We start from the raw sequence: 26,465 nt of genomic DNA, 5'->3' as shown, positions 1-26,465 counted from the left end.
TAGCGATCTGTGTAATAGTTTCTTCCTGTAATTACTAAAGCAAAATAAAAAGTTTAAACGTAAAAACGGCAAGCGAGTTGACCCGCCATATCATAGGATTTTTTATTTGACCAGTAGAATAGTGACTGATTTCTTGCGCCGCTTTTTCTCAGCACTGGCCCATTTATTGTCCTGAAGCAGTGCTAGGGTTAATACTGGGACGTGTAAAAGTGCTTTTTAAAAGCCTATTTGCATAAATGGTTGTAGTTATTAATTTATATTAATTATTATTAGAATCTTAGCTATACATAAGTAATGTAATTAAATAATCTGTCTAGGTTATCTATGTTTAAAATTACTTGTTACGTTAACCGATTGTTCCTGGGCGAGCTGCGCCCTTTACCTCAACTGGCATCCGCAGAATACCAGTGGTCGTGATGCGCTCTCTGCCGTCACGGCGTATACTGAGCTGATGCCATTTTGGTGCTTGTAGACGTTCTGTTGTCTAGTTTTAGTTATTATCTTGCTGTGTACCTACTTGCATCGAATAAATATTTTTCTTTCTTTCTGGCTCAAAAACTGAACTCCGACAAACGTTACTTCGACATTACGTTACTCCGACACTACTGAATATCGACATGACTTTACTTCGACACTACACTACTTAGACAAAGGGGAATATCCTTTGTCGGAGTAGTGTAGTGTCGAAGTAAAGTCATGTCGATATTCAGAAATGTCGGAGTAACGTAATGTCGAAGTAAAGTTTGTCGGAGTTTACTTAGGTAGCCTAAAAGGCGACTAAGTATCAAATATGCGAACATCAGGCCTCCCCAACCCGTCTGGCCAGCGTGGGGAGTGTAGGCCAAATCCTCCATTTGCCTCTGGTAAATTAGAGGGTCGTGCTCCTGCAGTGGAGACTAAATGATCTGATGATTATGACTCTAAACAAGAATCTACCACGAAATCATTTATTTATGTGTTTTTGTTTCAGGTCGCATCATTCTTTACACTACTGAAAGCCAAGCATCACCACGAGTGGACTCCACATTATGAGCATCACGGTACGTAGCCCAGAACTGGGCATCATGGCCTATTAAAACCACTATGAAATAAACAAAACTTCGATAGTCAACTTTTAGGCTGAGTTGCACCACCTTTTATAATCGTGAGTAGGTATCTATAACCTTTACTGGTGTTTTTTATGGGGTTTGACAGACTTTTGACGTTTGTTAAAGTTAAAGAATTAATATTGTGTAAAGCCTTAGACTAAAGACTTTTTGTTACTCGATAGCTTGTTCGGACTGTTAATCAGTATGAACAAGTAAGTATGAAAGTGCGCACATTGTACCGATTTGGTATCGGCCTATTCCACAGAAAAATTAAAAGTCGACTAAAACTATCGTATAAGTCTGTTGTCTGTGGAGACTCTTAAAAATAGACTAAGAGCTAGTGAACGCCATACCTACGTTATTTTATAAAAGCTGAAGGTTTCGTTCTTCATTTATTGTCCCGCAGCAGTGGTAGGGTTAATCTGGGACGTGAAAAAGCATACTTGCAAAAATAAATGAGTTTTTTACCTATGTTGGGAGCATGCGCTGACAAACTTTCAGCTTTTATAAAATAACGTAGGTCTGGCGTTCACTAGCTATATCTTCTTTAACACATTTTTATTCTAAACTTGTGATTACATTTAGAAGGCTTTGTGTCTATGTGGTTTGCCCTTTCCCTTTCATAAACAACTGCAATTGTTGTGGTCAGAAAACCAAAAAGTATTTAGCAATCAACCAAAAAAACGAAAGTGCGTTTCTAATAAGGTTTTTAAAAAGTTTGTTCATTGTCGTTTTGTATCTAATTTCCCGCCCTTTTGTGTGCTAATGTGACTTTTTGTTTCTTAATTTCCACCATTTCCCTTAAAGGTTTTGGTATTTGTCTATGATTAGGTAATATTATGAGTTAATGGCTGAACGAATTTGAAATGAAGCCACGTGCTGGACTTTATAATTATTGCCATGCTATGACAACAATACTACATTACAGTGACCCCATCGGGATTCGAATGAGCAACAGAGTTTAATCTGTGCATTAGTCGATTTTATAATTTACTGAACATTTTTTTTTATTTTGTTTGCCGGTTTTTACTGTAGTTGATTAGTACGAGTAGATAGTTATTTTAATAGCTACTGTTTTTTTGTATGTAGTGTTGTGGTTTGTTTATAGGCTGTGTGTGTATATATAAATGCTTTAGTAGCGCTTTAAGTTATTCATCTATTACAAAAAGAACCCTTCAAAAGTACTTACAACTTTTTTCTATACTCGTAGTAGGTACTAACTTACTAGTATAGTTTAGATAGAACTAAGCTTTTAGGATATAGTCTAAATCCACAGAAGAATTTTATCACTGACCTTTCTTTTTTGCACACTGAATTTCAAGAGGTAGCACAGGGTTTCTCAATGCATGTTTATAAACAAGTGGCCTAGATAGATTTTTAACCAAAAATGCTAACAAAATCTTGTTTTAATGTAAATAAACAAATAACGATCTGTTTTTGTTTACAGGTCATAAAAGAAGCCTAAGTGATTTAGGTAAGGAATTAGATTTTATTAAATATTATTATGAGATTTTGTTAGTAAAAATTATTAAGTAGACTCAATGACATATACTATAAAAACATCTTAGAGTAGACTATAGTAGTTTAGAATTGAGTAGTTTTACACTAAAGCCCGGTCTGTGAGCACGTGGAATTTTGTCCAATGACCCCAAGCTACCCATCCTTATCGCTCGCGCGTAATTTTATTATATTGCTGTCGCGTTCGTACACTCACTGCGGCCGCCCGTCGCACAGTCGCGACAGCAATATAATCACGCGCGAGCGATAAGGATAGGTAGCTTGAGGTCATTGGACAAAATTTTACGTGCTCAGTGACCAGACTATAGTAGTTTAGAAATGAGTATGAGTAGTTTTACTTTAGAAATGTAGAAATATGTAGTTGTATTTTATTTGTTTGCCTGATACTTGATTCCCGGGGATCAAACAGCGGTAGGGGTTTATAGGGGATAACCCAATGGATAAAAGGAGATCTTTCTTTTATTCGCTTACTTTTTTGTCACCTGATACCCGATCCCCAGGGATCCAAGGGGATCAAACCGGGTATCAGAGGGGATCAAAGAGGATCCGAAGGGATCAACTCAAAACCAGGGGATCAACCATGATCCCTTTTTAAAAATACCTCTTTTTCCAGAGCACATCCCCACCTACGTGGAACACCCAACATCTCATGACGACTGGAGCTCATACACACCTCAATGGACACCATCGGAGCCCCATAAGACCATAGCTTCATACAAACACGCCGCCGATCCATATACTGAGTACGCAGAGAGCAAAAAGGTCGAAAAAGTCTATGGAAAGAATTGATTGTCTATGAAATCTGGGAAACGAAAGCTAAAACGCTAAAACTCACTGACTGTACACTGGATTGGCTGCTGTCATAATATTTTTGTGCCTATTTGAGTTCCGCCATTTTGGCACTGTAGGCCATACTGTAGGCAGATACTATTGTCCATAGAACTAAAATTTGTAATTTTCTTTCTCGCTTACTCTTGTCATCATTATCATCATCAACAGCCCTTTACAGTCCACTGCTGGACTATGAGCCTCCTCCACTATAGTGGAGGGTTTTGCCATAATCCCCACGCTTGGCAGGCCGGTTGGAGATCGCAGTTTAAAAGATTGATGTTTTTCAGAGAGCGCTGCTGCCCTTTCTCTGTTTCATGTGTAGTCCCTAAGTCGCCTCTTACGAAACACCCGTGGGAAGAGTGGCTTACTCTTTTGGTTACTCCATACAATGTCTACGTCAAAATTAGTTCTAAGGACAATCGTAGTAGCGCTTCAAATTGGCACACAAAGCTGTCATTTGTATGAGACAGCCTATCCAATGTTTATTAGAGGTCAGTCCTAAAACTACTTAGAAATAGATACAAACAGATCGAGTTAACTGCGCACCTCGCGAAATGTGACGTCACGACTACCAGGTGCGCAGTAACTCGATCGGGTTGTAAAATGTAATTTTGGTATAATTTCCATAATGGATTGGATTTGGAACTTTGAATAAGTTTCAAAATCAATTCAGAAACTTCATATTTTTGGATAGATACCTCGACAAGTTAAAGTTGCAAAATTAAGAGATCTCATATCATTAATGCAGTCTTTTGTTGACCAGATTTTAGTTAAGTAATTTATTTTATTTAGTTATAAGGAAATAATTTATTTTATTGTAAGCACTCATATTTTTCCCATAAGTACAAACATAAGTGTGTTTTACATACTTTAAGTCATTAATTTATTTGTTATAGTCTGGTCTGCGAGCACGTAGAATTTTGTCCAATGACCCCTAGCTACCCATCCTTATCGCTCGCGCGTAATTATGTTGCTGTCGCGCTCGCACACTCACTGCGGGCGCCCGTCGCACGGTCGCGACAGCAATATAATTACGCGCGAGCGATAAGTATGGGTAGCTTGGGGTCATTGGACAAAATTCTACGTGCTCACAGACCGGGCTTTAGGCGGTTCCCACCAAGGCGGAGCGGAGAAATGTTATTCAAAAAATTCTCCGCTCTGCTCCGCTTTGGTGGAAACCGGGCCTTTATGGTTTTGTTTCATGGCATTTATTAGATGTAAGATGTATTTATTTAACTTTGTAATTTTTGCCGAAACATGTGACTTCAAAAAAGGAGGTTCATCTCACAATTATACATACAGTTTTTTTCTCGACAGTGGGTAGTACAAGTATTTTTGTTTTCTTTTTATTTTCATGTGTACAAATGTCAGATAATGCTTTAGTTCTTAGTTTATGAAATGTTTTTTCAATATTCTTGGCAAAAATGAAGGTAAACAGTGTTTATTTTCTGTGTTACATGTTCAATATACCACCGGTTAAGTTTTACTAATTTCTATGCCATAATGGCATATTATTTTGACTATAGATCGTTTCATCCACTCGGACGCGCCCCAGCAATGTTTGGTCCCGGTCGCGCGGGGTGCGGGGAGTGTGGTCCGAGCAATCCGTAAGGCATTACTGTAGTGTGCGTGTGCACTCATGGATCATTTAGCGTGTACCGATAACACTCAAACACTAGCGGAAGAATGGGGGGGCGCGTCTTCGTGGATAAAACGATCTATATACTCAACATAGGATTCAATATTGGACACCAAATAAAATACTGTCTTGTAAAAAATGCATTTAATACATTTAAAAGTGTGTAATTTATTACAATTTTAATAAAACAATTTTAAAACATTGGCGGAGTTTCATTTATATCTTAAAAAATGTATACAAAATACTATATTGATTGTCCTTACATATACAATTTTAGTTTATTTTTGAGTATATTAATAATATTTAATAATAATGACAACTAACGGCACGGTATCTGTTAAGATTCACAACTCCTAAAATACAAAAAAAAATTAAAGCCCACATCTTGTGACGTCATTGTAGTACTTATCACAAAAAAAAGGAATGGTAACTTAAAAAATATGAGAATAATAAAAAAAATACCACTAAATGTAGTCGACATGACATTTCAAAAATAATTTTAGTAAAATATTCTGTCTCTGTCTGAAATACTGATGTTTTTTTTATTTTATACAAATGTATAATAAAAATTTTCAAAAGGGACATCACAGATACATTACAAAATCCTTTGCAAAATATTTTAATAATAATACAGTAAAAAATCTTAATAAATATAAGTACAATATAGGCAGCACCGTTACATTCTTATCGTTATATTTTTTGTCTAAAAATTCGTGTATAAAAATATAAATGTCTCAAAAATATAAAAAAAAATGGAATCATAATCATTTAAGGCTTAGGAACTATTAATATAAATTCCAATAATCATAATAAAATAAAAAAATATCAAAATTGGACGGAATATGGCAGTCTAAAAGAAAGTACCTACTAACCTTCAATGAAAAAATAAAGGTAAAAAATAGCACTTTAAAAAAACCTACACATAGCATGTTTTAGATCTTTGTATGACGCTGTCAAAGTGACATGTGACATTTTTACTTCGTTCGATCGATTCTACGTCTTGGAGTCAATTTGTTAAATTCATTAATACTTTCACAACTAAAAAATATTTAAATTCATAGACAATTGTATGTATGTCTGGCAAACTTATGAACCAAACTCTGACCTCTAACGTGACCCTGTGTGGTCATATTGGACCTCCACTCGAATTCTAATATTCCAAAAATATTTTGTCGACACGGACAGTGAGTGATGACATTAATTCTATGACAAATATGTCGAAATGAACTGCACCTTTTAAATTACAAACTTGTCTAGAGTCAATTCGAGAAAATTCTAAAGATTCGTCAGTCTTACGTTATTAAAAAAACAACTATATTGTCAAACTACAACGAACCGTCCTATCAGTGACATTGACAAGGGGGCGCCACCGTCAATACCGGATCGCTAGTTCCGATTTTTCCCACGTTGGAAACTATACAGGGAAATATTGAATTTTCGGATAGATCCAGTTTATTCTGTAACCTATTATTGGTACCGTTTGAAAGAGCTTGTGAAGCACTTTCAGAATCAGTAATCAGTTTTTAGATATCTTGTATAGTTTAGAAATAATCGAGTGAGATCACTTAACGTTTCCACCCTGTATAGTTTGACGATGGTGGCGCCTCCCTGTCAATGAGTTTGGTGGGACAGTTCAGTGTAGTTCATCTATAACTCCAAATCCGTTAGTTTCAAGCAAACGCCCAAAAATATGCACAACGTAATCAAAATCGAGTCGCTTACCAAACCCAGCACACTATTTCTCTGGAACCATCCTTTTCTAGCTTTCTTTTTGGTCAGCCTCCTTTTGTCTATGTTTAATTTCTTCTGCCAGCTGTCAAAATTTGGCGGGAGCGGTTGACACTGGCTGTCAAACCACTTTCTCGGCGCGCCGCTTGACGTTTTGGCTTGAATGCAAATGTCAAACTTCCCGCCTTTTTCTAGAGATTCCTTCATGGTGTTGTCTATGGGAATAGTCGTTGAGCGGAGGTTGTAAGTCATATCTTTGCTGTAGAGAAGGCTGTTTTTGTCGTCGCGTATGTAGAGGTATACATCTGCTATGTCTTCGATGCTGGGTACGTACCAGTTTGCGTATATCGCTTCTTGGGCACTGCAAAGAAATTCATCGGTTAAAACAAAGACATATGAACATACTGGATATACTGAACTGGAATATTGGATATTAAATCATTAAGAGAAGACGTATCAAACACTTATGTCAAGAGTGGAAAGTATATGGAATAGAAATTAAAAAAAAATTAAAAATTACAGATAGATTAGGTACCCTTTAACAGTCAGAACATAATTAAATTTTCATTGTTTTTGGACCATAAGACAAACGAATAAGCCTTATAAAGAATTATTTATTTATTTATTTAAAATCTTTATTGCACACATAAAAATACAGTGGTACAACAGGCGAGCTTAATGCCATGTGGCATTCTCTTCCAGCTAACCAGAAAATTAAAATTGCCATTTTCAAGTATATGTGATACGAGTTACAAAATGAGATTAAGTAATGATATAATGAAGGATGATAGATGAGACACAAGGGTTGTGTCGTTAAATCTGATTCTAGTGTTGTATCATTATGTCTGACATAGATGTCATATAAATAATTCTAACACCAGGTTTGTGTCATCATGTCTGACAACAGTGTGTCATTATTATGTCTGACACCAGCTTTGTGTCATTATATCTGACAAAGGGGTTGTGATATCAGCTGTTACAACAGCCACGACAGAATTGTTGCTACCATGAAAGAACTAAAAAAATTAAACCTAATAATTAAACCAAAAAAACTTACTACTGCACATCTCTGAACACCAAATCCGGCTCGCTAGTGAAATCATAGACCGAATCTCCCTCAGTGTTGCCATACTCCAGCAATTTATTATCCACGGCAACACTGCCCTCACAGAGCAATCTTTCTTCGTCTACCGCCAGAAGTTGTTCGTTTTGGAGCACCAGGGGTTCCGTACAAGTTAGGTTGTAGGGGGAAGTGGGGAGAACGGAAGGGGAAAGACGGTTTAGGTAGTGCTTTAGGGGGCGAGCGAAGCAGTCGCATTTTAGGCCGTTTCCTGGAACAAAAATTGATTTTTAATGAAAGGTAATCATGTTTTTTAGAACATTGAAAATTATCCCAAAAATCAAAACTTAATTTAATGAAGTTTGCACTCATTGTGTGAATTAAAATATCACATAATCGTAAAAAAATAAAATATCACATAACCTGTAAAAAAGAGCCATTTTTTTCAGCTTTTTTTACGCCAATTATTTTATTACAAATCTTCAGTTTTTATTAAAAATGTTTCAGTAACTCATTTCTTGAGAGTGGCTGAACAGATTTTGTTAGTATTTATTTATTTTTATGTGTTAAAAAATATAGTGCATTAGCTAAACCGGCGAACTTCGTACCCTGTGTTTGTCAGAAATAATGGTGAAAGAATTTTTCAAATCGGCTATTCAATACAAACAAACAATCAAATCTTTCCTCTTTATAATATTAGTGCAGAATTTGACCTACCTTCATAATACACAGTAAGTCCTTGACTTCTGATGCCCTTAACCAGCGCCGGCTCAAAGCTGTCAAGCCTGTTGTGCCGCACGTCCAGCTTATTGAGCCGCCTCGACCGCGCTATGCTGTCCATCGGCAATGTTAGAAGTACGTTGTGTTGGAGATACAACTCTGTTATGTTTTCGGGAAGGTTGAATTTTGCTTCTGCTGTAATGGAGAAAATTATATTTGTATAGTTAAAAACTGAAGATTAAATTACTATGCGCATAGTGCGAGTTTGCATTGAATTAGTTCTTGAAGTATCCGCTAGGGACGCTGTACAATCTGTCATACATTTATGTATTTTTTTCTGCAGTAGCTAGGGATGATGTTTAGTGTAAACTCGCACTAAGTACACTGATATTATCAATCTAAATCTATAGTCCGGTCACCGAGCACGTAGAATTTTGTCCAATGACCCCAAGCTACCCATCCTTATCGCTCGCGCGTAATTATGTTGCTGTCGCGCTCGCACACTTACTGCGGGCGCCCGTCGCACAGTCGCGACAGCAATATAATTACGCGCTGGGGTTATTGGACGAAATTCTACGTGCTCGGCGACCGGGCTTTAGATACATAACCGCCTCTGTGGTCTGGCAAGATCACCAGTTTTAGACCCAGTGGTCCCGGGTTCGAATCTCAATGAGGGCAAAAGTTAACGCTAAATTAAAAAGAAATAAGTTAATACTTACAAGTTCTCGAAACTAGATCTTCCAAATTATTGTACGAAAGATCCAAAACCTCCAGAGACGTCAGATTTCCAAGGACATCTGAAAATATTTTAAATATTGCAATAAATTCTGTTGAAAACAATATCAAATATTATGTATTAATATTGCAGCCACATCAAATATAAATATTTCTTACACAGACACTAAACTTGTCAAGATGTTTGTCAAGATATTTGTACACATATTTATAAAAGTATTCTTCACAAATCGGATCGGTCTTTGTGGAAATCCTTGGGGGAGGTCTTTGTCCAGCAGTGGACGTCATTTGGCTGAAACGAACGATATTTAAAGATATACTCACAACCGCGCACATCATTTATAATATTCCCGGCTAGATTCAACTTCTTCACTTTCTTAGTGCCCAAAGTAAGGTCTAGTGTCACCACGGGTATTTCGTTGTAGCTTAGGTCAACTTCCTTCAAGTTATATGGAATCCACGGACTGGCCGGGAACATCTTCTTGGTTAGGAAACCGAACCTGTTGTGGCTTAGGTTCACCTGAAATAATATCATAAATTAAAAGATACTCTTAATCAGGGATGTTATAGATATCCGTAACCGAAAGTTTCGGATATCCGAAATAAAAAAATATCCGCAACCATAACCAAAACCGATTCAAAGGTTTCGGATAGTTTCGGATGTAGGCAGAGTAAAGCAAGTCCCTACGCTGATTTATTTCATTTTAAAGTACCTACATGAGTTTTTTCCCATAAGATAAAAGCTTTTTTGTGAGACTAATAGAAAACAACTTTGGTGTCAGATGCCAAAGTTGGACAACTATTGGAATCTACACTATGGCATTCTATACTTAGCACAGATATCCGTAACCGTAACCGAAACTTTCGGATATCCGAAATATCCGTAACCGAAACCGGTATAATATTATTTCAATATCCGTAACCGTATCCATAACCGAAACTACATTATCCTTAACATCCCTATAAAATATACCCAATTTATTTATTTTTTATTGCAGCAAACAAACAAAAAACATCTTTTTGCGGACTCAACGTCTGCTTTTTTGAGTTATTTTAAGAAATTATATGTCAATACGAATAGTGTTTGTTACTGGTGGTGTAAGAATCTTGGAAAACTTACCGATTCCAACGATAAGCAGTCGTCCAACAATCCATTGGTCTTATTGTCGATCTTGTCCAGCATATTGTACGAGAGGTCCAGCTTTCTGTAAACAAAACCAAAGTATTTTAGCTTAAACTTATAGGCATTAACAATGCTGGCATTGTCAAAGTTTGACGGTTTCCTTAATTTATGCTAACCAGTTGGCGCCACTATCCACCGACTAGTGCTGTCAACTAGACGTGACTAGTGGTATCGATTGATTAGTGGTGTTGACTGACTATTGAGTGGAGTCGACCGACTAGTAGTGTTAACTAATGACTAGTGGTGGCCACTCATGACGTGTAATGTCAACTAGTGGTGTCAACTAGTGACTAGTGGAACACTCATTCCCAAATACATACATACCAATACTAATTAATTTATTAAACTAATTGTCTAACCTCAAAGCAACCAGTCCTTTAAAAGCCTCGTTCGGTATCCGCTCCAATAGATTGCCACTCAGCGACAAGTCGAGCAACTGTTGCAGGCCGCCGAACGACTGTTGCGCGACAGTTTCGATCGCGTTGCGCGACAGGTCCAGTTTGAACATGGTGGGCAGGTTGCCGAAGGCTGACTTTGAGAGGGAGGTTATGTTGTTGTCCTGGAAAATATTATCATCAGAGGTGGAATAGTGTAAAGAAATCGTATTCAATTTGACAGTTCATAACGTACTATTATTCTGTCAAACGCTTTGTTTAACTGACTTTATCGTACGTTATGAACTGTCAAATGATAACGATTGCTTTACACAATTCCACCTCTGAACCGAATAGAGCAAATGTTCTGAAAGTCATTTCTTCTACCTTTGGAATTCAATTATTTTTCACACCTATCAATTTTTTTTTCTCTTAAAGAAGTCCGCGTGAGGTGTCGGTAACGAGCCACATTTTTACTCAAACTTAAGGGAAGATATAAATTATCAAGAATTAATTATTATTCATTATATCATCGACTTCTACGCGGACGAAGACGAGCAAAAGCTACTTTCTTTATAATAGGAACTGTGATTGGCCTAATTAATTATAGCAACTTGTATAACATGCAAATAGGTGGTCAACTCGCACGTGAACGAGTTTTTTATAGAGCAAGTTGTCACAACACACATAAAAAATAAAAAATAAGACTTTTACCTGCAAATACAAGTACTGCAAGCTAGTCAGCTTGCTCAGCGCTTCCCACGGCGGTTTGGACAGCTCATTCGCTGACAAATCCAGCACTTGCAGCGTTAGAAGCCCGCTGAAACTGTCCGAAGACAGCCGATCGCCCAGCGCGTTTGAAGATAGGTTCAAACGGAGTAGTGAGTTCATAGTGGGCCAGGCATTGTAGGGAAGCTCGGTTAGGTTGTTGTGGGCGAAATTGAGCCCTCTGTGAAAAGAAATAAAGTTTATTTTCAGTTTTAGACATGGTATGGTAGCTAGATGACGTTGTTGAGGGCGAGTTTTAGACATTGTGAGATTTTTGTAGGCGAAATTCAGCTATCTGTGAAAGATATAAAGATCATTTTGAGTATGAACAGTGAAACTATCCAAAGAGCAACGACTCAAGGGTTTGAAGATAGGTTCAGACGGAGTAGTGAGTTCATAGTAGGTCAGGCATTGTAGGGTAGTTCGGTTAGGTTGTTGTGGGCGAAATTCAACCCTCTGTGAAAGAAATAAAGTTTATTTTCAATTTTAGACATGTTGAATAGTTCGGTAAGGTTGTTGTTGGCGAAATTCAGCTCTCTGTGAAAGATACAAAGATCATTTTGAGATTTCACCAGTGAAACTATCCAAAGAGCAATGGCTCAAGGGTTTGAAGACAAATTGAGACGTAGTAGAGAGTTCATAGTAGGCCAGGCATTGTAAAGCCTGGGCCGTGAGCACGTAGAATTTGGTCCAATGACCCCAAGCTACCCATCCTTATCGCTCGCGCGTAATTATATTGCTGTCGCGACTGTGCGACGTGCGCCCGCAGTGAGTGTGCGAGCGCGACAGCAACATAATTACGCGCGAGCGGTAAGGATGGGTAGCTTGGGGCCATTGGACAAAATTCTACGTGCTCACGGACCAAGCTTTAGAGTAACTCGGTTAGGTTGTTGTGAGCGAAATTCAGCTCTCTGTGAAAGATACAAAGTTTATTTTAGAGAAACTATCCAAAGACAACAACGCCCAACGAATTTGAAGACAATAACTAGTGATGTCAACTAGTGTGTCAACTAGTGACCAGTGGTGTCAACTGGTGGTGTCAACTAGTGATGTCAATTGGATGATACTTATGTTAACTGGTAGCAACTGGGATCAGTGGTGTCAGCTGGTGACCAATGATGTCAACTATTGGTGTCAACTAGTGACCAGTGGTGTTAACGGTGTCGTCAACTAGTGACCAGTGGCGTCAACTAGTGACCAGTGGCGTCAACCAGTGACCAGTGGCGTCAACTAGTGACCAGTGGTGTCAACTAGTGCCCAGTGGCGTCAACTAGTGACCAGTGGCGTCAACTAGTGACCAGTGGCGTCAACTAGTGACCAGTGGCGTCAACTACTCACCCCAAACTGATGGGTATCTGGAACATCTTCTGCAGGTGGTTGTGGCTGATGTCGAGCTCGCGACAACTGGCCAGCTTGGCGAGGCTGCCGCGGGACACGTCGGACAACTGGTTGCGGGACAGATCCAGGGACAGGACCGGGACTAGTGGCGCCGCAGCTGGTCAGGCACTAGTCGTGTACACTAGTGACTAGTGGTGTCAACTAGTGGTGTCAACTAGTGGTGTCAAAATGTGACTTGTGGTGTCAACTAGTGGTGCCAACGAGTGGTGGTGTCAAAAAGTGACTAGTAGTGTTAACTAGTGGTGTCAACTAGTGGTGTCTAGTGGTTGTGTCAACTAGTGACCAGTGGCGTCAACTAGTGACCAGTGGCGTCAACTAGTGACCAGTGGCGTCAACTAGTGACCAGTGGCGTCAACTAGTGACCAGTGGCGTCAACTAGTGACCAGTGGCGTCAACTAGTGACCAGTGGCGTCAACTAGTGACCAGTGGCGTCAACTAGTGACCAGTGGCGTCAACTAGTGGTGTCAAAAAGTGACTAGTGGTATCAAAAGTGACCAGTGGCGTCTAAAAGTGACCAGTGGCGTCAACTAGTGCCCAGTGGCGTCAACTAGTGACCAGTGATGTCAACTAGTGGTGTCAAAAAGTGACTAGTGGTATCAAAAGTGACCAGTGGCGTCAACTAGCGACCAGTGGCGTCAACTAGTGACCAGTGGCGTCAACTAGTGACCAGTGGCGTCAACTACTCACCCCAAACTGATGGGTATCTGGAACATCTTCTGCAAGTGGTTGTGGCTGATGTCGAGCTCGCGACAACTGGCCAGCTTGGCGAGGCTGCCGCGGGACACGTCGGACAACTGGTTGCGGGACAGATCCAGGGACAGGACCGGGACTAGTGGCGCCGCAGCTGGTCAGGCACTAGTCGTGTACACTAGTGACTATTGGTGTCAACTAGTGACCAGTGGCGTCAACTAGTAACCAGTGGCGTCAACTAGTGCCCAGTGGCGTCAACTAGTGCCCAGTGGCGTCAACTACTCACCCCAAACTGATGGGTATCTGGAACATCTTCTGCAGGTGGTTGTGGCTGATGTCGAGCTCGCGACAACTGGCCAGCTTGGCGAGGCTGCCGCGGGACACGTCGGACAACTGGTTGTGGGACAGATCCAGGGACAGGACTGTTGGGATGGTCCCGAAGGTCGCTGGCTTGATGGCTTGCATTGAATTGTGGCTGAGGTTCAGGAATCTGGAAAAAAAAACAGTGAATTAAAACCAAAACGTATTAAAAACCTGTAAGGGTCTTTTCCCACAGCAATTTAATTGCAAAACTAGACTTCTGTATTCACATTAATTTCGTTGCGGGTCCAATGACAGTTTAACTTCCCCCGGGACAAACTTGACCTTCATTGGTTGGATTTTTATGGCGGTCAAGCTGTAGATCCTGGCTAAATAGGAGTTGCAGTGGTGGGAATAGTCCCGTTTCTATATTCACACTAGAGTATCCTGTTTTTGCAAGTAGATACGGTGTTTTACGGTACGGGTGTTTGCAAAAAAAATGCAGGAAGTTGGTAGAGGGAACACGTATATAAAACAACACTTACTTGTAATTGAAATGGATCCTGTTTTTACTCGTTCAGTGTAATACCGAAATAAACTAAGACTCTTTCAAACTAAGAACTGAAAATTCGTAGGGATCTTTTTTTTTGCAAACGGGATGTTCAATGTTCATGGCAGTTTTTAGTATTAACAACCTGCAAAATACGAGATGTGCCGTCGCCGTGGGAAAACAACATGGAATATCCAAACCATTCCTATAGGTTTGGAGGCATAGTAGCGTATTTTTTTTTTTTTTTATTTTATTGTTAGGCAAACAAACAGCATTCTATAACACATATAGAGTTACCAATTAAACTTCACATTTGCCAAAATAGTTTTCACAAATAGTTTATACATAGGTATCGTTTTTAAAAATTGAGTAAACAGAAACAGAAAAAGAAAATATTTTTTTTAGATTCTATGTTAAATCACAGAATAATAATAAGTACTACGTACAGAAGTTTGACTCCGCGAAGGTATTTAAAAAAATGTATGCTCAATGTCATTAACAATATGGTGTAATTTAGCCTGTCACAAGAGTCGAGCACCATTTTGTTGACAAACGTCAGTGATCGGCACTGCGCCGAAGCTATAGGGCTGACTTCGGTAAAAATTAAATGATGTGACGCGAGGTGCCAAACTGCGGAAAATGGCGGAGGAAATACATGATTTAGCATGAATTATCATGAATAATATTAACTACTTATTTACCTCTCAGTGTCTTGAGGCAACGTAAAAAAGTACATTCTGTGTTTTTATTATTATTTAGGCAGTTAAATACTACACAGTATTTAGTACACCATTTTCTTTATTTTCTTCCATCATACACAAGAATACGCGTGCGTGAGTCAACGTTCGCTCGTATGTGAGGCCTTGTCGAATAGTATCCTGTAGGTGGGCCATCGTGCGTGTTTTGTTTTCGATGTAAACTCGCGGAGATGAACAGGCCTGGTCTTACCTCAAAGAGAACAAGTTCTGGAACACCGCGTTGAATATCTCCGTCAGCTTGTTGTATGAGACGTCCACTGTATGAAGCTCATACAACTTCGGGAACGCGTTGCGAGGGATGCGCTGTATGTTGTTGTGCGATGCGTTGAGAACGCGGATACCAGTCATATTGTGGATCGGTATCTGGAAAGAATTTTGTATCAATTAACATAGCCGAGTTAAAATGTAAAATTCCAATAGATTTTTAAAAAAAACACAATACAGGGTGTTTGGTAAATGGGTATATGAGCCGATACTAGCCCATGTTAACATGGGCATATAAATGGTATGGTGAAGTCAGAAAATTGATATCTTCATTTTAACTATTTTAATTTTTATACAAATCGGAATTTATAAAATTTATTTTGTATGAAAATTTAAAAAAATAAAATGATGATATCAAATTTCTGACTTCACCATACCATTTATATGCCCATGTTAACATGGGCTAGTGTCGGCTCCTAAACCCATTTACCAAACACCCTGTATAATTGTAGTTCAAAAAAACCGAATTACAAATATACATACATACTATAGGTATGGTAATCGTGTTATCTAATTATATAAAAGAAAGTCGTGTTAGTTACTCCTCTTATAACTCAAGAACGGCTGAACCGATTTAGCTGAAAATTGTCAGGGAGGTAGTTTAGAGCCAGGAGAAGGACATAGGATACTTTTTATACCGTTCGAAATTAAAAAAAAATGTCTGCTTATTTATTGCCATTAAGGCGGAACAAAGTTCGCCGGGTCAGCTAGTTTGAAATAAAAAACAGCGCACCAGTTTTATAAAGAATACGATTACTATAGGATAATAATAATAATTAGAGTCCAATTTGGTGTTCTCAGACCCCCATTGGAAAATACAGGATGGGCCAATATTTGCAAATAGCAATACTTGATTTCTCGAAACGCGTCCCTAACACGTGGTTGATGAGAAAGAAACTGTGCATAACTTCATGAATTTTAGTCAATATGGAGTTCTTCACGGGACAACATCGTGCTTTTTGTTGTGTATTTATGTATTTACAAAAAAAATTCTTTTTGCAAAAATTTTGCGCCCACCCTGAATAAAATACTTTTTAACACTCACCTGCCCAAAATCAGTGAAATTATTATACGCCACTTGCAACTCAGACGCGTAGCTGTTCTCATCGAACGCGTTCTTATTGATATCCTGAAGGTTGTTATAGCTCAAATCCAGTAGAGTCATATTATTGCAATTCTGGAATGCGTTGGCTTCGATCTTCTCTAGAGAGTTGTGCGATATATTTACGACCGCTAGATATAGGTCCGTGAACGCTTGTGCCTCTATGATGGTTATGTTATTCTCTGCTAGGTTTATAAGCTGGAAATTTTAAAAAAGAATTAAAATTCATGAAAGAGAAAATATTTTATAAGCTAATTCCTTTTAAATTTTGGTTAAAAATTTTGGGAACATTAATCAATATTCTAGGACACAACTGTAAAAATACACTTTATTCTAGTTCTGAAAAACCCACAGGTGACACTACAAACTCCCCACGCATTCCCCGCTAAAGCCCCGTTTCCTATATCCCATATCATGTCGTCTCATTCATTAAACTATCCTAAACGCCTGACCCACTCGTTCGGAATGGACGCCTCTAGTCTCAGTCTATGTACATTCTCACGCAAACGCCCCACAAGCGACCCACTCGATTCTAGGGCACTCCACACCCACCAATATCCATTTTAGCTCACGCCTTACGGATGCCTCGCTCTGTTCTAGGGTACACCTTACGCATTCGCATCTACACCTATACTCATAATAAAAATCCCTGTAAGTTATATGTAAGTTCACCCTCTGATGCACTACCCATGAATGCCTCGCTCTACTTGGTCTTAGTGCGCTTACGATCTACATACGCCCCGCTAAAGCCCCAAGTATTCCCCGCTAAAGCCGCACGGACTCCCCGCAAACGCCCCATGTATTCCCCGCTAACGCCCCGCACTCACCTCAGCGTATTTGACCTGCTGGAACATTTGATAATCAACTTTAGTGATTCTGTTGCGCGCCAAGTCTACAGTTCCAATACGTGTAACAGCCGCGAACGTACCACGACCGACGTCGGATATCATATTGTCTTGGAGGAACAGGCGCCTGGAAAAAACAAGGGATACACAAATTCATATCAAATATAATAAATTAATTTATTCACCATAGCACCATGATGGTTTGTTGTTTATTTATTTATTTGATCACCAACAAGGTAACATTATAGCGTTCACAAAAGTAACTTAAAATAATGACACTTGTTAAATGCAACTTGTTCTCTATTACTACTTTAGCCTAGGCGCACACCGTTGATTTTTCGTCGGCCGATAGACGGGCAGTTGATCAGTATGGGCATGTATGGAAGTGCGCACATTACACCGATTCGATTTGGCCGACAAAATAGTTGAATGGGCTTCCCAACTGCCGACGAAAAATCAATGGTCTGCGCCTACTCTTAAAATTATATTTTTGTTTGAACCAATAAATGAAAAAATTGTAAAGAAATTGGATGATAACAAAGTGTTACCTATAATATTAGCTTATCTTTTGGTATAGAGGTACAGATTTTGGGCCTAGCATGCATAAATTTTGGGACATCTTTGACATTACTCTTACCTCAAAAACCGCATTCCTCTGAAGCTGTTGGTGTCCAATTTCTTTATTTTGTTGTTGTCCAAATGTATCACTTTGAGCACTGTGTTTCTCGCAAACATACCCCTGTGAAAATTTAAGAATTAAGCATGAAAAAAGAACTTCTTAATAAAACCATAACTTTAGTTTCTAAACCAGCCCCACAGTGGGCAGGGCACATAGTACGCAGAACTAACGGCCGATGGGGCAGCAAGGTTCTGGAGTGGAGGCCAAGTACCGGAAAACGCAGCGTGGGACGTCCACCTACAAGGTGGACCGACGGCATCATAAAGGTAGCAGGAAGGCGCTGGACGCAGGCCGCTACCAACCGAGCAACATGGAAAGCATTGGGGGAGGCCTATGTTCAGCAGTGGACGTCCTATGGCTGAGATAATGATGATGAAACAAAAACTTTAAACTAAAAGATTCCCATTTTTTCATCATCATCATTGGATCATTTAGTCTCCACTGAAGGAGCACGACCCTCTCCAATTTATAGAGGCAAATGAAAGATTTGTCCTACACTCTTCAACCTGGCCAGACGGGTTGGGGAAGCGTAATGTAAAAATGCTTTCTTCTCTCAGTATTTTTTTATTTCAAAGTAAGTTGATACAATAAGTCACTAGTTGGCGCCACCAGTGACCGACAATATCTTACTCTACAGTGGCGCCATCCTGGTGAATGTAAATTTATTTATTTATTTGGGAATAACAACAGCCGACACTTAAAATAGATTCATTCCTACCTCTAAAGAGCTCACCAGTTTGCAAGACGGTGGTGTCTTAAGAGCCATTTCACAAAAAAGTTCCGCGCGAATTTAGGTACAAACTGTCAACGCAACGTAAAAAGAGTAAAAAGAACGCCGAAATGGACAAAAAAATCTTGAGCCGTGACCGTATTAAGACTTGATATAAGTTATTAATATTAAGGTAGAATAAGGTATTAAAACTTGATAAATTAATTTAAAATTTTAATAGAGTTTATGTAATCTTTCAAAAAATTTTATATTTCGATTAATAATAATGAAACACGAATAGGTATATGTAAAATATATATTAAGTACAAAATAAAGACAGTCACATAGTGAAAAAAAAATGCCCTCTTACTCTTATTTTGCCTGAGACCTACGCCATGAACCCTGAACAAGAAGACCCTGTCGCCAGCGACAGCGACACTTATATCCATCCCTAGCGTTGACCAGAATTGTGCGCATACTCTGGAGCATGCTACATACAACTGGCCGTCGGAGAAGCATAGATTTCCCTTAAGTCTACTCCCGCTACCATAATGGCACTCCGCTAAAACTCGTGAGGGCGCCAACACTTGCTTTTGTATCGAAAATTAGTATGAGCAGCGCACGTGGTGCCCGTTGTAGGCTCTATGCAACCACGCTATTTTAAACCGTGGCCCCTAAGCATGAGATGGGAAACTGCACTCTCTTGAATTCTCTTTAATTTGATGGTATTAGGGGAATCCTAGGAACGAATACAGACTTTACAATGGAATCTCCTCATCAATATTGAGACATTGCGAGTTGCAATGTTACGTTTTCTTGCAATCTGACCTTGATTTTTCAAACACGTGTCAAAATAAAAAAATAATTTAAATCAAAAGCTCTAAGGAATATTTAATTGACATCAATTTCGAAGCAAGCACAGATCACAGAAACTAAAGGGAGATGTGACAAGAGCCACCCCCTTGAGCCTTGAGCCGGTGTGAACAATATGCCCAAAAACAGAACATATTGCTTGTGAAAGCAATGATAATGTAAACAGTTTACATTGCTTGCATAGTACTAAAGATTATTCGAACGTTAAATACTAATACCAGAGTGGATAATGAGCACATATTTTGATTTCTTTGTGTGTGTGAATTTCTAATGCGACACTGAGTTTCGAACTCAGCGCATTACTTAGCATCTCTCTCTATGGAAGCAAGCTGTCTCCAAAATAACATTCTACACCTTTTTAACCTAGTCAGGTAATAATTTTATTAAAATACGAAGCACTTCATCTACACTGGTCATCATAAAAATCGGCCCACCTACGTTTTACAGGAAAACTCGTTTCTACTGACACAATCATGGTTCTCCAACAATATTGGTGTTATTTGAAAGCCCAATAAATATCCTTAAAGAAAAACACATTTAATTTCCTAATAAACGATTAACATATACAATAAATGTGACTTGAAAAACTTGAAAAAAGACCTCACTTTGGGCTCACCTCTGGGATCAATTAGACCAATTTTTATGGTTATAAAACCAAATAATGATCTCACGTGTCCTCTTTAGCAGATGGATAGCGATTAATCCTAACTTAACAGTTTTATAGCCATAAAAGTTGGTTCAAGCGTAACTACCTATTTTTTGAAGAAGTGACTCTGGATTCTTCTACAGACACATTTTTGGGGTTAAATCCTTTCCTTTAATGAAATGAAGTTTAGAACTAAGCTTTTAAATAGTAATATAGTATAGTAATATTGGTGGAAAGTGGGGATGCATACGTTTGAAAGTGCTTGTCGCGGGTGGGTCGATTTTTATGATGACCAGTGTATTAATAGGATATAAAATATATTTTAGAAGTTAATAAATTAATTATGCATAAAATATAAATGTTACGGTAAATATGATAAATGTGAAAATTATGAATAATCGCCGGTTATTATGAATAATTACCTCATGATTTGGTAAATGTGATTAATATGAGATCATTTATGTGTGTATATGTTACGGCTAAAGATAGTTGTGAACATAAACTTAAGATTAGCCGGCTAAACTTAAGTTTATCTTCGAGAAGCAGCTAAAGTTCGATAACGTGTTAGTTTGCGTCGTGATATTCCATCTTTAGCCGGCTAATGTGCACATTAGCCAAAACGAAACGGCTAAAAATGTATTCGATGGGCGCGCCAGGCCGGCGGAGGGCTTGAGGGGGCGGTGGGGAGACAACGCGCGCGCATTTTTATTTTGTAATTTTAAATACCTACAGAAGATTCTGTAATGACCAAATGGTTCCTTATTATTTTATTTTAATGATTAGGTAGATATTGTTTTAAGTAATTAATATTTTGTTATTGTAATAATTGTAATTTTGAATACCTACATAGGTACATAAAAGTATGTGTAATGAAAGTGATTATTTCTTAATTAAGTTTTCGTGTCAAAGTAGTAAACATTATTACATTGTTTCCTTTTCCATTTCCTTCTACATTTTTAGCCAGGGGTCTGCGGTTACACTTAAGTTTAGCCGGCTAAAGATAGAAGAAACTAACATTAACACCTCGTCGAAGATAAACTTAAGTTTAGCCGGCTAATCTTAAGTTTATGTTCACACCTATCTTTAGCCGTAACATATACATCTAAATAGGCATCCTTTCAGTTTCTGCTCGGCCGGGAATCGAACCCGGGACCTCTCGGCATATTAGTCCGTTTCGAACCACTACACCAAACGGCCGACTTGAAACAGGGACCTCTCGGCATAGTATCAAATGTATTTGGTCGCCGTATAAATCACCGTTTCACGACACGAACGCACGTAAACGTCATGGCGGGAAAAGTGACACAGGTCCTGCCTTGACGGGCGCTCGCGCCATACTAATCGATGTCGGCTTGCGTATTGTAATTTATACTGATATTCACATCAATATTTTGACAAAGTGGTTACTAATATTTAAACAATAACTGCAGAAATCTATTCTACAATGCATATTCTGTATTTTGGGATACTTTTATTGCAGTTATTGCTGTGTTTTTAAACCAAAAACCACGATCAAAATGTGACGTTAATCTTCAAATTTGCCAAATTATTTTTAAATTTTACTCAATAATGGTAGTGAAATTCAAGAATCCATTTCATTAATGGACAACAAGAATATATGTCCGATGATTACTATATATTTTTAAGCTTATTATATGAGCATAAATAATAGATACAGGACTTTGAAATTGAGTCTGCGGCAATTTTTCCGTAAAATGGTTGTGGGAGATGGGGCACTGAGAATTAAGCAAAAGAGTTTTAGTAAATCCGTTTCATTAATGGTCAACACTAAGGATTGACCTATCTTTCGCAGTTATTCAATAATATCTGGGTGTTGCTTAAGATAGTAATTCATGCTTCCAAAATCTTAGAAATTCGCACGAAAATGTAAAATGGCTCTTAACCACAGTGAGTGATAGCAGGACCTTACTCTACAGTAGCGCCAACTGGTGACCGCTAATACAAAAAGGCTTATAGCGCAGTGTTGCCCATCACAAAAAAATTTGGACTTCGAAAAAAGGAATTGATTAGCAAACTTACTAAGAAGAAATTACTTTTGTGAAAGTTATTAATTTGAATGATTACTACATAAATGTTTTCGTTATTACCTTGCTATTTCTCCAATTTGATTGTGGCTGACGTTGCAGAAACCGAGTTTGGTCATGTCTCCAATGTGGCTGCCGTCCAGTTTTTGTATCATATTGTAACTGAAAAACAAAAAAATAAAAGGATATTGTGATAATTATTGTCAAATTATTAGTGCTGGCAATTTATTTATAACATTGTTTTCGTCTCACTTGAAAATGGCACAAATCAAGTCGGCCTCGACGAGTATTGCCATTAACAAAAAAGAAGAAGTGTTTTCTGTAATAGCAATACTTTTAATTACTTTAATTTCAATAGTTTCATATGAATCTAATCAGTGATCTTTTTAATCTACCACTCAGTTCATTCAATTATTCATTTTGTGGCAACACAATAAAAAAAGGTCCACAAAGAAACTAACAACAAACAAAACTTTTTATTTCCTTCTAAATACCTTTAAAAAAAAGTTATGTTTGTAAATTATACATATTATTCTCTTTACCTACCTATATTGTACATCCGAAATGGGCAAACTGTTGGTTCCTGTGTTAAAACATCCATGTAACAACAATGTATGCACAGTTTTGACAATAATTGACTATCTTATCTTATCTTAAAAATATTACCTCAAATCCAAAACTTCAGTGTCCCTCAGCCCTTTAAACTGGTTGCGCTTCAGTGTTGCCAGTTTATTCCCGTGCAGATCCAAAGTTTTAAGCTTTTTCAACGTCTGAAACGCTTCTATGGGCACGTCTGATAGCAGTCCATTGACTATGTGGAGTTTTTCTAATTTGCCCACGGCTTCACTGCCAGCGAAAATGTCTTTATCCAGTTTTGTTATTTGGTGACCGTCAATTGATAGGATTGAAAGGTTGCCGAGTATCTGAAAAGTTAATATTAAGTTATTAAATAATGTGTAATCTTTAAATCACATTGATTACTGTAAAATGTAAATATTTTCGAAAAAAAGGCTTTATTATTGTTATTAAATATTGTAATGTAATATTTCCTGTGTCTATTAATTGAAAAAGAGGCTGACAAAGGTGACTGAGTTTCTTCCGCCACTTCTTCTCAGCACCAGCTCATAATATGTTGTCCCAAAGTGGTGGTAGGGCAAGCTATATTAGGGATGTGTACAATTAGTGTCCGAAAAAGGGCCTAAATACTGATAAATTATTTAAATTGGAGTGGGGATGGTCCTATTCTTCACTACTGGAATTAAATTGCTAAAGTTGACAAAGAAAGCAGTAACCAATACTTTAGTCTGGTCCGTGAGCACGTAGAATTTTGTCCAATGACCCCAAGCTACCCATCCTTATCGCTCGCGCGTAATTATGTTGCTGTCGCGCTCGCACACTCACTGCGGGCGCCCGTCGCACAGTCGCGACAGCAATATAATTACGCGCGAGCGATAAGGATGGGTAGCTTGGGGTCATTGGACAAAATTCTACGTGCTCACAGACAGGGCTTTAGCTACCACCACTTGTTATCATCTGCTAAAGGTCTAGCGACTCAGTCAGTGCCTCAGGTAGGTATGGGAGAGGTGACACTGACATGACGTGACAGATCTGAAGCACCAATAGTGCCTAAAAGCCTTCCTGAGTTTAGACATCCCAAAAAAAACACCCTCCCATGCCGCTCCCATATCACTAGACCTATAATACTAGCTATAGCTTAACCTTTTTAGCCAATAGTACTGTGATTATTCTTTTATTAACTCACTTTAAACGCCTCTTTAGGAAACTCCGCCATACGTGTGTTGTAAAACCGCAGCTCCTGTAAAGTGCGGTTCACACCAGCCAGTGCGTATTCCTCTATCGTTTGTATGGGCGTGTCGATTATGTGTAACACCCTTATGGTGGACCGATGAAGCATTGGTCCTTGGAGGCGGGCTGGAAAATAACAAAATCACTTATTATATAGTAATGCTAAGAAAATGTCCTAAACACGTCATCTTCATTTATTTAGCCGATATTTTGTGCCAGAAGGAGGAGATCCGTAAACGAACTAAAGTCGCTGACATAGCCTGACGGATTAGCAAGCTGAAGTGGCAATGGACAGGGCACATAGTACGCAGAACTGACGGCCGATGGGGCAGCAAGTTTCTGGAGTGGAGGCCGCGTACCGGAAAACGCAGCGTGGGACGTCCAGCCACAAGGTGGACCGACGACATCATAAAGGCAACAGGAAGCACTGGACGCAGGCCGCTACCAACCGGGCAACATGGAAAGCATTGGGGGAGGCCTATGTTCAGCAGTGGACGTCATATGGCTGAGATGATGATGATAATGATATTTCTTTTTTTTTTCAATAGGTATACTAATTAAAAAAATTTAGTCTCCATTGCAGGAGAAAAACCCCCCTAATTTACCAGAGGCTAACAGAGGATTTGGCCTACACTCCCCACGCTGGCCAGACAATTTAAGAAAGCATTAATACTATCTTCATCTTTAAAATAAAACTATTTTAATATCAATACTTACTAAATCTCCCTTCCTTGATCTCCAATCTCTCTATCGGAAACCCTAATCCAGCTAAATTCCCCAAACCGACACTCATGATCGCCAGCCCTGTATTCTCGCACCGAACGTACAGCCCTGCATCTGTCCCTTTCTCGCACACGCATGGGTACATAAGCAGTCTGTCTGTCTCTTTCGGGCACGGATATTTGGGTCCTGGTGGTATGTATTCGGAATTTAAAAGGGGAATTAGTGTTGACAGCGTGAAAAATAGTAGAATCTCCATTTTTGGGTAGGTAGATCTGTAACAGAAACAAAATTAAATTAGTACAAAGATCTGGTGAAGATCGTGGTACATAGCTAGATGCGGACAGTGTAGGACTGGTCGTTATGGAAATCCCTAGAGGGCCTTTGTCCAGCAGTGGACGTCATTGGGCTGAAAGTAATGAACGATGTTAATCTCATACTTCCTAAAATAGAAATAATATCTCTCATTGTCTAGATATTTCTAGGAAACAATATATTTCCTTGAGATAGTCAGACAATATCATCAAGGCTGTCATCAAGGCCTTAGTGCAACAGTAGACGTTATTTTGCGGAAATGAACGAACAAATCAAATCAAATATTTTATTGAGCGAATTTTGAATTTGCGATTTTGGGTAAACTTTTTAGTACATTTACTTCATAACTTCCATAAATTGTACAAAATACAGTAAAGGGGCAAAATCACTCAGACATTATTAAAAAAAGGAATTTTAAGTTGATTTATCCTATATTGATTATCCCATAAAATAGAATATTGGGGAAGTTCTCATCTAAGACATACTCTTTTTAACTTTTCCATTGTGACTAACATTTAAGATATTTCAACAACAAAAATTGCCTAATTTCATACAAGTCACACTCAAGAAATCCCCTATCATAGACTAATAAAAATACTAAATATTTAAAAACGCACTATCATAGTCTTCGATTGTTAATGTTCAATATTTTTCTGCGTAGATAACATGGCAATTAATTACAAGAATAACTTTTCAAGGCAAAACTTTGCAAGTGACAACACAAAAACTTTTATAAAACTTAGCAGAAGGTCACAAAAACCAGTTTCCATCTCGTGCAATATTCGTCATAATTACAATACTCGTTCTAAAATATTAGTGTATTCAATAAACCAAGCAATTAGCATTAATATTCCTTTTCACTTTGACAAAACTTGTTATTAGTTACGCGCTACTCTATGTAAGGCGTAAATATGTTACTTTCACCAGCGAAAAAACGCACTTGAAACAATTACCTGTCAGTAATCATAAGTTGATTATCGATTACAACAAATCCTGCAGTTTCTGTGTTGTTTTCAGCAGTTGTAACATTCTAATTGCGCTGATATTCACGCAATATTTTTCCTGGAAAAACTGCACAGCCTACCCCGCCATGTTCAACACAAAACTACTTTTTTTTTTTT

The 26,465-nt window shown here is 38.5% G+C and overlaps 2 protein-coding genes and 1 long non-coding RNA gene across 3 annotated transcripts; 1 reads left to right on the top strand and 2 right to left on the bottom strand.

The window, feature by feature from the left end:
• The first annotated feature begins 970 nt into the window (after positions 1–970).
• On the top strand, positions 971–5,802 carry LOC135084942 (uncharacterized). The gene is made up of 3 exons (XR_010259978.1): positions 971–1,040; positions 2,536–2,562; positions 3,220–5,802. It is a non-coding gene; the product is annotated as an uncharacterized LOC135084942 (long non-coding RNA).
• LOC135084935 (uncharacterized) lies at positions 5,206–8,773 on the bottom strand. The gene is made up of 3 exons (XM_063979692.1): positions 8,582–8,773; positions 7,862–8,135; positions 5,206–7,165 (listed from the first exon to the last, which is right to left on the bottom strand). Exons 1-3 carry the CDS (start codon positions 8,703–8,705, stop codon positions 6,724–6,726), a joined length of 840 nt encoding a protein of 279 aa, XP_063835762.1. The 5' UTR covers positions 8,706–8,773; the 3' UTR covers positions 5,206–6,723.
• Positions 8,774–9,292: 519 nt separating this feature from the next.
• On the bottom strand, positions 9,293–26,442 carry LOC135084811 (insulin-like growth factor-binding protein complex acid labile subunit). Its single transcript, XM_063979551.1, has 15 exons — positions 26,298–26,442; positions 25,027–25,304; positions 24,266–24,435; positions 23,170–23,426; positions 22,567–22,665; positions 18,189–18,290; positions 17,534–17,678; positions 16,650–16,904; positions 15,531–15,703; positions 14,019–14,222; positions 11,591–11,825; positions 10,862–11,061; positions 10,440–10,524; positions 9,644–9,839; positions 9,293–9,381 (listed from the first exon to the last, which is right to left on the bottom strand). Exons 1-15 carry the CDS (start codon positions 26,309–26,311, stop codon positions 9,293–9,295), a joined length of 2,502 nt encoding a protein of 833 aa, XP_063835621.1. The 5' UTR covers positions 26,312–26,442.
• Between the last annotated feature and the right edge of the window lie 23 nt (positions 26,443–26,465).

Source organism: Ostrinia nubilalis, chromosome 27, assembly GCF_963855985.1.
Source record: "Ostrinia nubilalis chromosome 27, ilOstNubi1.1, whole genome shotgun sequence".
NCBI lineage: Eukaryota > Metazoa > Arthropoda > Insecta > Lepidoptera > Crambidae > Ostrinia > Ostrinia nubilalis.
The sequence above is the reverse complement of the archived record's forward strand: the minus strand, read 5'-3'. Positions and strand labels throughout refer to the sequence as shown.

Coding starts and splice junctions, on each gene's coding strand:
- LOC135084935 (XM_063979692.1), bottom strand. CDS start 8,705: ATGGACAGCATAGCGCGGTCGAGGCGGCTCAATAAGCTGGACGTGCGG. Junction 8,136..8,581: donor ACTTACTGTGTATTATGAAG/GTAGGTCAAATT, acceptor TTTTTGTTCCAG/GAAACGGCCTAAAATGCGAC. Junction 7,166..7,861: donor GTGTTCAGAGATGTGCAGTA/GTAAGTTTTTTT, acceptor ATTTCTTTGCAG/TGCCCAAGAAGCGATATACG.
- LOC135084811 (XM_063979551.1), bottom strand. Junction 23,427..24,265: donor TTCCTAAAGAGGCGTTTAAA/GTGAGTTAATAA, acceptor TTAACTTTTCAG/ATACTCGGCAACCTTTCAAT. Junction 16,905..17,533: donor AGCAGGTCAAATACGCTGAG/GTGAGTGCGGGG, acceptor TAAAATTTCCAG/CTTATAAACCTAGCAGAGAA.